The sequence below is a fragment of the Thalassophryne amazonica genome, chromosome 16 (assembly GCF_902500255.1).
Source record: "Thalassophryne amazonica chromosome 16, fThaAma1.1, whole genome shotgun sequence".
Classification (NCBI taxonomy): Eukaryota; Metazoa; Chordata; class Actinopteri; order Batrachoidiformes; family Batrachoididae; genus Thalassophryne; species Thalassophryne amazonica.
The window spans coordinates 56,997,797-57,010,146 of NC_047118.1; the positions used below are offsets into that span (position 1 = coordinate 56,997,797).

Genomic DNA, 12,350 nt, shown 5'->3' on the forward strand with positions numbered 1-12,350 from the left:
CATTTAAGTAACAACACTTGTTCTTTTGTAACATTAAACAGTGTGAATTTTAACATTTTTTAAGAATTTAAATTGATGTTAAAACGACATAAACATAAAAATCAGAGTGGGAATATTTTTATGTTGTAATAAATCATTGCAGTAGAGTGACAGCAGTGAAATATTGGTAGTTAAAGAAATTGAGAGAGATTATTTCACTGACATATTGATGAATGTTTTGCAAACTGGAAGGCAATTGTGATTTTTTAAATTTATTTACTTATTTTGACAGATTATTCCCATAACCACGTTATGTACAAACTTAAATTAATGTGTCAATCTAGTTACACAGAAATGTAATTTTCACACATTATATTTCACAACATAATGATGATGCATGTAATGATATATTCACAAACATTTGTTCCAACAATTTTTTCATGTATGAGAATGCAGAGCTGTCACAGTCTGAACAGTCTGCAGCGACTCCAATCAGATTCTCAGCTTTTATTTGCCGTCACTACGACTCAGTTCAGGCTCTTGATAAACACAATGCTGCCAGTTTCGCTCTGTGCTCTAATTTTCTGCTCCATTGTTTTGTAATTAGATGCGGAGACACTTCAGTTCCCTGCAGCTGCCATAAAGTAACAAAGCAAAGGATGCATGCAATGAAGGAACAGGCAGGGGAAGAAAAAAAACAACTCCATTATTGACTTAGAGGTCAGTGATACTCCATTATCCCACAAAGATGTTTGTAAAAAGTTGGCCCGAGTGCAGACACCATTCTCAATGTCTACAACTGCAATACTTCTCCCACCACATAATCAGGTATCATGTCTCACAAAGAGTATTTTTCAGGTTTCAGAGGAGAAGTCAGACTTGTGGGACACCAACAAGAGCCTCGTCACCCCTCACAGGACTCCTCTATATGTCACACCTTTGGGATACCGTGACCCAAAGTGACCTCAACACCAGGATGGCGAGATACAGTGTCCTTCATTCATGACAGATCTCAAAGACAAAAAGCAGCACAAAGGACCTAATTGATTACTCCACACAAAATATATGTTTGTTACTTGACAGGACGATATGTGGAAATGCTTCACTTCTATGGAGACTGACCTTTGCCTCAAATGCAACCTACCATCCCTGGTTCTCAAGACCAGGCACCTAAGTGGCTCTAGTCTACTCTTTTCTACTCTCCTATTTTACTCTTCCTTTTTAGATATACCTTTATATACTAGCATAGTTCCACCTTAGAATTGGAATATAATATATAAGATATACCTTACTGAATTTTCATGACCACAGGCGGCTCTAAGTTGGAGGTTTGAGGGGGGGCTGCAGCCCTGCTAATAATTTCAGTAGCTCCACTATAAATTTACAAACAGAAAATTTACATTTGATATTTAAAATCCTGTTTTTAGCCTGAAACCATAACTACCTTTCTCCATATCATCCAGCCGTTTAACAGAGCTAATTTCCACAGCATCCATATCATATATGGTCTGCCATGGGATCAATGAAGCAGATTCATTTTGCTCACATAATAAAACATATTTACTTGCCTGGTTTTCCATCTGATTTGGTGTGCTCAAGTGATTATAAATAGATTGTTTCATGTCAAACAAGTAAAACTAGAAAACAGAACCTGGTGAAAATAAGAGTTGTGACAACACTTTTCAACATTCAGTAGTGAAGAAAAATAAATAATTGTGCCAAGAAATAGAGAGCAACCTTCATCCTGATTCAGTTGTTGTTAGCTGTGTTGTTTTTCCATTGCTTGTATGATTTCCTAGCCTTTTTGAAATCTGAATGCTTTTCCAGTAGATTTATGCTACTTGGTGATGAAGTATTGCTTCATCAATGGACAAAATATTTTTCTCCTCCAACATTGGCCTGTTTGTGTGTCAGCTAAGCCATGATGATGATGTATGAGCTCTCAACTAATCAGTGCTGATGTTTAGGTTAATAGCAAAAACGCTGCCCTCAACACTTTCAGAGATAAACAGGATTGGATCAGGACCTTCTTTTTAGAGGATGGAGTTAAGAATAGGGGCTAAAAAATGGAGACTAGATTCCCTTTTGTAAGTTTCCACCATAATGCAGTGCATAACATATGAACACATTTTGTGCCTATAAATTCACAAAAAATGTATATTTAATAATAATATCAACAACAACAAGCACAATCCCTGTAGCTAAATCCTTTCTAATCTATCTGAAATTCTCCAAAATATAATTACTTAAAATACACTCAACAAAAATATAAACGCAACACTTTTGGTTTTGCTCCCATTTTGTATGAGATGAACTCAAAGATCTAAAACTTTTTCCACATACACAATATCACCATTTCCCTCAAATATTGTTCACAAACCAGTCTAAATCTGTGATAGTGAGCACTTCTCCTTTGCTGAGATAATCCATCCCACCTCACAGGTGTGCCATATCAAGATGCTGATTAGACACCATGATTAGTGCACAGGTGTGCCTTAGACTGCCTTAGACATCAAAGCGTCAAGACCGAAAACTTAAAGCAATATGTCTCAAAAATGGAAAATGCACAACAAAACAAATGAGGAACGAATGGGAGGAAACTGGAGTCAACGTCTGTGACCGAACTGTAAGAAACCGCCTAAAGGAAATGGGATTTACATACAGAAAAGCTAAACGAAAGGCATCATTAACACCTAAACATAAAAAAACAAGGTTACAATGGGCTAAGGAAAAGCAATTGTGGACTGTGGATGACTGGATGAAAGTCATATTCAGTGATGAATCTCGAATCTGCAGTGGGCAAGGTGATGATGCTGGAAGTTTTGTTTGGTGCCGTTCCAATGAGATTTATAAAGATGACTGCCTGAAGAGAACATGTAAATTTCCACAGTCATTGATGATATGGGGCTGCATGTCAGGTAAAGGCACTGGGGAGATGGCTGTCATTACATCATCAATAAATGCACAAGTTTATGTTGATATTTTGGACAATTGAAAGGATGTTTGGGGATGATGAAATCATTTTTCAAGATGATAATGCATCTTGCCATAGAGCAAAAACTGCAAAAACATTCCTTGCAAAAAGACACATAGGGTCAATGTCAATGAGCAGATCTGATTTCATGCAGGTGTTAATTTGGGGGATGAAAATTTACAGGGTGATTCCATAATTTTTGCCAGGGGTTGTATGTTACCCTGTAACATGAATTAAGCATGACACATGATGCAAACTATTGCCTTTTAAAACTAACTAATTTAACCAATAATTTGCATCACTTTTTTTTTTTTACCAAAATTGGAGCAACTGTAACTTTTGACCCCTGTACAAACTGAAACTGTCCTCTGTCACCATTCTATCCAATCCAATTTATTTGTAGAGCACATTTAAAAACAACAAGGTTGACCAAAGTGCTGTACAACAAAGACATCAATAAATAAAATAATTACATGGTAAACAACAGCGGCAACAATATAAGTCTTTAAAACAGTAAAATCATCAACCCTCTCATCAATGCCAAAGAAAACAAATATGTTTTAAGGTGAGATTTAAAGACTAGAGGTGAATCCGCCTGCCTGATACAGACAGGCAGGTCATTCCACAATCTGGGACCAACAACAGAAAAAGCTTCAGCTTGGTCTGAGGAACTACAAGCAGCGCTTGATCTCGTGACTTAAAAGAATGTGGGGGGAATAAGACATGAGCAGGTCAGACAGATACTGTGGGGTAAGATCATTGAGACATTTAAAAACAAACAATAAAATTTTAAAATCAATACGATAATGAACTGGCAGCCAGTGAAGGGAAGAAAGAATGGGTGACATATGGTCATACTTCCGGGATCCAGTTAAAAGACAGGCTGCAGCGTTCTGAACCACCTGCAGCCGTGCAAGTGAGGCCTGTCTAATACCGACACACAGTGCATTACAATAGTCCAGCTGAGTCATAACAAAGCATGGATTAAAATCTCCAAGTGATGCCTTGAAAGTGAGGGCTTTATCTTAACTTGCTGCCTCAAGTGAAAGAAATTTGCCTTCGCAACAGCACTGATTTGTTTATCAAGTTTAAAATCTCTGTCCATTCTCACACCAAGGTTATAAACAGTAGATTTAATACACTGTGTCAATGGTCCAAGGTTTATTGAATCACAACTACCTGATTTATTGGCCCGACCAGAAGAACTTCAGTTTTCTTTTCATTAAAGAGTAGAAAGTTTGCAGACATCCAGTCTTTAATGTTCTCAATGCACTCTAAAAGTTGATTGGCACTAAAGCAATCTCATGCTTCAGAGGCACACAGATTTGGCTGTCATCAGCATAGAAGTGAAATGACACCCCAAATCTATGAAAAACTGATCCCAGCAGAAGCAAATACAATGAAAAAAAAAGTGGCCCAAGAATGGACCCTTGTGGCACACCACATGACAGGGGAGCTGTGGAGGAAACAAAATCTCCAAGTCTTACACAGAAACTCCTATCTGTTAAGTAGGATCTGAACCATTCTAGAGCATAGCTCTGAATGCCGACCACATTATTAAGGCGATCCAGGAGCATCTCATGATCCACTGTGTCAAACGCAGTGGTCAGATCCAACAACACCAAAACAACAGTGTGACCACAATCAGTGGACACCAGCATGTCGTTAAAAACCCTCATCAAAGCTGACTCAGTACTGTGAAAATTCTTAAAACCAGATTGAAAGAACACTTTAGATAGAAATGGTAGTTTGGAAATAGGCTGAAAGTTGGCTACATCACTAGGATGCACTAGCATGCTTCAGGCTAGCAGGCATTATCAAGCTTCCATTGACACAATCTAGGACAGAAGAAGCCACTGTGGGAAACACTTCTTTGAGCAGCCATGGAGGAATAGGATCATTGGCTGAGCCAACAGACTTCATACAACACACCACTTTTTCTAAACAGGAGCGTGTCACAGGCTCAGACTGATAGAACATGGCTTTACAAATGACAGAATCAAACATCAACAGATTTGTGCTCCTTTTACCTCATAACTCCATAACATTCAGTCACAGATTGTCCAAACGATACCTTTTTGGAATTTTTGTGATCAGGCAAATAATGTGGTGTAGTTTTCAATAGGATTGGAGCATCTTTTAATTTTGACCTCTGTGTAATTCTTCAGTTGACCCCTACCTGGCTGCCTATTGAAAATTCAATTGGCCAATCAGTTTTTTTTTTTTTTTTTTTAAGAGCTAATGTCTATGGAGTATTTGTGCCAAATTTTATGTTTGCATCACCATTTGCAGGATTCCACTCTAAATATTCTCTTATCTGCTGTACTATATATGAGATGTAAGATGCTCCTCCTCACTGTTCCTCAGTTGCCCTCAAAAGTATTGGAACACTTGGTATTTCAGACATTTTAATGTTCCATTTCAAATACAATTTTTTTCCCTAAAATTATCAACCTTAAACTCAAACTGAAAGCAAATCTCTACAACTTGATATAAATTAATTAAAAATATAAAATCCAGATTCCTGATGAAGTGGTGTAGAGGATTTTCTTAAAAAGAACACCGGAAAGTTCAGCTACAATTTGCTAGAAAGTTCATCTGAGATGCAACCCAAGATTTGATGTTTTGATCAAAGAAACCTTTGTATTTCTTCATAATTGATGTAAATAAAGTCCAAGACATATTCAGTGAGTTGGAAATGTTCATGTTTCCATCCCCTGACTTGTCTGAAGAAAACTGGCATTAAAACTGATTATTATTTACAGGTATTATCAAGTTTTCGAGATTTGCTTTCAGTTCGAGTTTGAGGAAGATTTCAATTTCAGTTTATTTTCATTTATATAGCGCCAAATCAAAACAGAGTTGCCTCAAAGCGCTTCACACAGGTAAGGTCTAACCTTACCAACCCCCAGAGCAACAGTGGTAAGGCAAAACTCCCTCTGAGGAAGAAACCTCAAGCAGACCACACTCAAAGGGGTGATCCTCTGCTTGGGCCATGCTACAAACATAAATTACAGAACAATTCACGGACAAATATAAATGCTATTGGCGCATAAGACAGGAGGATCGCCAACACGAACACAACTCCCATCTCTGGATGGAGCTGCACCTTAAACAGAGAGAAAAAACAGAATCAGGCATCAGAAAGACAAAAAATACTGTATAATTTGCCAGAACAACAAGAAAAACAGAGACATACTAAGGTGATCACTGGCCACTAGCCCTAAACTTCACTAAAAGACCCAGAATTTAGGTAAAGTTGAGGCCGCAGCCCGCTCCAATTACTAATAAATGAATTAAAAGAGTAAAAAGTGTAAAACAAAACTGTACCAGTATGCTAGCCATATGAAAGGGAAAATAAGTGCGTCTTAAAGCACTTATTTTCACTTAAGATAATAAGCACTTAAGATAATTTTAGATTTTTTTTTATTTTTTATATTTGTTTGTATTTCTTGTATTTGAAAAGGCATAAACAAACTAAAATGTGTGAAATACTGTTTTCTAATACTGGAGGGCACAGTATCTGAACCTTATGATGAGTGCAAAATGAGTGTGGTATTATTACTGTTTTTTTTTTTAAGACTGTTTAAACATTTAAACTGGGAGCCCCCCAGAAGCTGAAAGCTTTTAGCCATGCTAATGCTTCCCTAAAGCATTTACTGAAAAAAGTGAAGAACCTAAATGACATGGTGAGATGCAGAAGAGCTTCGCTCATTCATGTCAGTGACATGTACATGATAATAATAATAATAATAAATTATTTGTATAGCATTTCAAACCATACAAAGTGCTTCACAAAATAGTAATTCAATAAAACAATTCAAAACATTAAAAAATGTGCAATGATTTTTTTAACCTTTAAATCACTATAGAAACGTAATTTAATAAAATCTAATAGTAAAACTGGATCCGGAGCAGAATTTAACCAAATCTTGTCAATTTAGGTTTATATAAACAATCACCTTGGAATTTTGACTTTTGTATTGACTGGACAATATCAAAGAATAAGAACAGACTTCGAAAGGTAAAATGCACACCCATGCATCTGTGCGTTCAAACGCATACACACAGCTGCGACTTTTTCAAATTATCAGAAGTCACGTGTCATCACGTGAGCCTTAAAACAAGCTGCACTGACTTTGAAGTCAGTTCAGATTCTGTTTAACTTCATTTTTTCTAATAGTCACTGGTTCAAGTGCCGATTTTCTATCAGACGGACTTCCTTCCGTGCGCTTTTACGCACGGTTACCAACCTGCTGATAGCTCGCTTCCTCCGGTTTGAACGTTTCGTCCGTCGACTGGAAAAACAAAGTGATGTGAGGGAAACTGTGCAGCCAGTACGACCACCACGGAGCGACGTAATTAAGTCTTGCAGTAGCCATTACTGCGCCGAGAAAGTCACCAACCCAGCGCGCTTCACTTTCACACCTGAAATATCCCCACGTTTGGTGAAAGAAAAAAGAAAACAGTCGAGGGTTTATAGATCATCAGAGTACTGTTTCTTCTGCCATTATACCTCCAAAACAAGGTTGACAGTTGCGGAGTCCTGTTTCCATAGTTGTGCATAGATTGGACAGCTCCCTGTGCTTGGGGCGCGGCAATGTTCTGAAAAGGCGCAGCTGCAGCTCGTTGCGGACTGTTTGGATCTGAGGGACCGGAGCCAATGACGATTCCAACTTCAGCCCACTTTGGTAAAGCAGACTGTGCCAGGCCAGAAGGAAGAACTTAATTAAGCCAGGAATAATTTAAAGACCTTCTGTTCAAAGAGAAAACAGCAATGCGCTTAAAATATCAAAGTATTAAAAAAAGTTAAACCTACAGAAAGACTCTGATGTGACCATGACTATTTTTTATGCATATTTCTGTTGAACCAAACACTGAGTTACATTTTCCTGAAACAAAACATGAGTAGCCTAAGTTAAGACTAAAACCTGAATGAACTCTAAAGTACTTTTTTTTTATTGGCGTTACACTTTCATGGTTTTATTTTTGTTTTTAAACTAAGAGCTTTTTAAGCACGACAACTTCTGCTGTTAATGTCTGACCTCTTGTGGACAAGGAGGCGCACTGAGGTGAACAATAATGAGATCCACTCAAAAGGTTGGCATCTACAGTTCTTCACTTAAGTCTGTTAGAAAATGTAAGAGAAGCGGTTTTAGTGATGGTGGTGCAGAATCCCCTTTATGCCTCTCACTCAGAAAAGCGACATATATATGAAGAGTTCAGATGCAAAACCCAGTAAGTATTTTTTTTTTTTTAAAAGGAGAAAAATGCAGTTTAAAATGGAGATTTAAAGGAAATCATATCTATCTATCTAAAGTCAGTCTAAGAAGAAATCAAAAATGTCCCACAGGCAACAAAAATAAATTCTGCGAGGGGTTGTCTCCTTCCTCTCTTACCACTTTGTGGGCATGTCGCAAAGAGAAATTAGGAACACAGGTATTTTTTTTGCCTACAGTGACATCATGTACCTACAAACATTGACATCACATCCAAGCATGCGCATTGACCCGGTTGGTAAGAATGCGTGTAAATAGATGTCACAAAAGAGAAAGCATGGCTTCTTCGAGTCCAGGAAGTGATTCATTGGTCTCTGAATATGTTCAAAACCTATAGTACAGCAAAAGCAAGGTATTTCTCTTAGCTAACCTGCAATGCAGGTCTTTGCATCTGGTCTGTTCAAGGGGATGATGTGCTCGTCTGTCTGTTTAGACATTAATTAATAAAAATTTCTGTCCAACTTCCAAATTACACATGAATCCATCAAAAGCCAGATATCCCAGTTTTACACCAGCATTTAAATGCAGCACACATTTATTGAGGTACGTGGAACTGAACAGTGTGAAACGGGTATTTAAACTTCAAGCAACCTGATCCATGTATAAATATTCATTTGTAAATAAATGCAAAATGATGCCACAATATTTTTTTTAAAGAACCTATTTAAAAGTAAAAAGAATCAAATATGTGAAGGTGAAGTACGTAATATTATTATTTGTTCAGGTTATGATAAGAGTATTTTGGATTTTGTAAATAAATTACTGCTCGATGGAATGTGAGCAACTTTACTGAATTGGTGTGCCAAACAAAAATAGAAAATTATTCCTTTGACATTTCTGAGCAGTAAAATAAGGAAATATAGAACAAAGAAATGATTTAAATGTACTTGCGAGTTGCAATTTACCCGACAAGAAGGGAGTAGCCGAGGGCGTGCAGTTGCATTGAATTGCAGTGATCCACGTAGACCTTTTTGGTTCCCGATCAGGAATCCTCAGGAAACGTATCCCTGAACCCTTCAGGAAAAGATTGGTGGTGTTAATAACACAGCAGCTGACTGGCATTATTATGCAACCGTGCATTGCCTGGAAAACAACAAACAACAAAGCCATGTGACCAGATTAATGACGTCATGGGAAGTATCCCTATAGTCTGTTCTTACATTGTTTGGCACATTTGTGATAAGTACTCCGGAAGTCGCTCATGTGGAATGTGTTAGAGTAGTTCTCTGAGATTCATGTGCCACGTAAACAATATGGACATGGCTGAATCTATGGATAACACTGTGCCAAATGTTCATAATATGCCCAAAGGAGGTTGGACAAAGTCCCTTAAAGGTGTCGCAGATGTGACAATCAGAACAGTGAGATCTTTCTGGTCAGTAACAAATGCTTCACACTATACTGTCACAAATGGAATAACGCTTTGCCCACCCAATCCGATTTCAGAAGTGGGACTTCATACTTAATTGTTTGAGATTTACGCACTGCTGAGCATGCACATTCAGTCTGTAACACTGGACTATTCCGTGCAAAACAAATGCGGTGCCTTGCAAAAGTATTCAGCCCCTTGGTATTTCACACATTTTAATTTGTTTATGCCATTTCAAATACAAAAAGTAAATCAGGCTTCTCAATATAAAAAAATTCTAAAACTCAAAAAAATCAAATCAAATTTAAATTTCAAATCTAATTGATTAATTTATATAGCGCCAAATCACGACTAGTCACCTCAAGGCGCTTCACAAACATAATTTAAAAGGCAGAATAAAATGAATTAAGATTAAAAACACATTAAATTATTTTCCTTAAACTCAAGCTCAAGCAAATTTATACAATTTGATATAAATTAATTAAAATATAAAAAACCAACATGATGGGTTGCATAAGTAATCAGCCCCTTTGGCATAATACCTGTAAATAATCAGTTTTATTGCCTGTTTTCTTCAGAGAAGTCAGGAGATGAATACATGAACATTTCCAAGTCACTGAATATGTCTTGGACGTTATTTACATCAATTAAGAAGAAATACAAGCAGTATGGTACTCTATGGTAAATCTGCGTGGAGTAGAGTTATCAAAAACTGGATGACTGTGCAAGAAGGAGACGAGTGAGGAAAGCCACCAAGACACCCAGGCAACCCAGAAGAAGTTACAGGCTTCTATGGCTGTGATTGGAGAAATTGTGCATAGTGCATACGAGGTCTGTGATAAAAGTAACGGACCTTATTTTTTTTTTCAAAAACCATATGGATTTGAATCACGTGTGATTACATCAGACATGCTTGAACCCTCGTGGGCATGCAAGAGTTTTTTTACGCCTGTCGGTTACGTCATTCGCCTGTGGGCAGTCTTTGAGTGAGGAGTCGCCCACCCTCTCGTCGATTTTTTTCATTGTTTAGGAATGGCTCAGAGACTGCTGCTTTGTTTGATCAAAATTTTTTCAAAACTGTAAGGCACAACTGAGTGGACACCATTCGATAAATTCAGCTGGTTTTCGTTAAAAATTTTAATGGCTGATGAGAGATTTTGGTCTGGTAGTGTCGCCGTAAGGACGGCCCACGGCGCCTGATGGCGATCTGCGCTTCGAGGCGGCAGCGTCTCGCCGTTTCAAGTTGAAAACTTCCACATTTCAGGCTCTGTTGACCCAGGAAGTCGTCAGAGAACAGAGAACTTTCAGAAGAAGTCGGCATGAGGAGTTTATTCGGACATTCCATTGTTAACGGACATTTTATAATGAAAGAACGTGCGGGCAGAGTCGCATGTCGGGCCGGACCCGACCGCGGGGGGTCGCGACAGGAAAAACACCTCCGTTGGAAACCTTAACGGGCAAGTTGGAACATGCCCAAGCTGTTTAAACAATTTCTCAGTTACTCACTTGTTGAAAGCCATCAAAGCCACCTGAATTTTACAAATGGTTTTCAACCGGAGGTGTTTTCCTGTCGCGGCACACACAGATTCGCCGAGTTGTCATGGAAACGACTCGGCGACTTTGCGCGCAAGTCTTTCATTACACAATGTCCTTAAACAGTGGAATGTCCGCAATAAAGTCCTCATGCCGGCCTTTCTGAATCTTCTCGTTCTCTCACGACGTCCTGGGTGCATTAAGCCTAAATAGGATGTTTTCAGGTCAAAACAGGCCGACGACGGCGCCTGGAAGTGCTGCGCGACGTCCGCTCCGTGGGAAGTCCTTACAGCGACAGAAACACCCCATAATCTCTCATCAGCCGTTAAACTTTTCTAATAGTGTCCACTCGGATATTTCCTCACAGTCCAGAAAAAATGTTGATAAAGCAACGCGCGCCGTCTGCAGGGCTATTCAGACAAAGAGAATTCCGACGGGCGGGGTGGAGCACTCCTCACTCAAGGCCTGCCCACAGGCGAATGACGTCACAACACGCGTGAAAAAACTCACGCATGTGCATGAGGGTTCAAGCATGTCTGACGTAAAACATATGAATCAATCCATTTATTTTTTGAAAAAAATAAAAATGACCGCTTTTTTTCATCACAGACCTCGTATTTTGCATTTTGTATAACCAGTTATACAGCTTCATGATGATTTAATCTGATTTGGTGAAATAAAGTCCTTCTCCGCTCGACTCCACTATGAAGTAAAGTTAAAGCCTTGGCTTTGGAAAAAACTAATTAAAAGATGTATAGTTAAACCATTTTGATCAACTCTAACAGACTTAATTTGTGCTTTGAGAGTGTAACACTGTGGTTTTTAACATTATTTGGGATTCCTCCAGGGTATTGTTTTTCTCTGGAAAATGTACCTTGTAGATAAATTCAGTCCATCTCCTCTTTTTTTTTTTTTTAGTAAAAAACAATATATGCAATTGTCATGTCTCCTAATAAAATGACATGCAGTGCAGTGAAGATATGTAGTGATGATACAAGAGTAAACCTTCACATTGAGGATGTTCTTCCAATTTTTCTGATGAATTGTGAGAAAATCAAAGATGGCGACCAAATTTCAAACAAAATTCTGCTCTCCATAGCTCTGAAGACTACACTGGTCAACAAAACCAACAAAAAAATTAATAAAATGTTCTTGCATGGACTTTGAGAACTGATTTAGGGTATTTTCTGGGGGGTGGGGGTGAATCCGAATCTGA

The 12,350-nt window shown here is 38.2% G+C and overlaps 1 protein-coding gene across 1 annotated transcript in view; it reads right to left on the minus strand.

The window, feature by feature from the left end:
• The window catches only part of LOC117528273 (protein tweety homolog 2-like), a 132,022-nt gene extending 124,488 nt beyond the window's left edge, over positions 1–7,534 (minus strand). Inside the window, exon 1 of the mRNA XM_034190881.1 lies at positions 7,207–7,534. Coding sequence (XP_034046772.1) covers positions 7,207–7,335 — 129 coding nt within the window. The 5' untranslated portion in view covers positions 7,336–7,534. The remainder of the gene's footprint in view (positions 1–7,206) is intronic.
• Between the last annotated feature and the right edge of the window lie 4,816 nt (positions 7,535–12,350).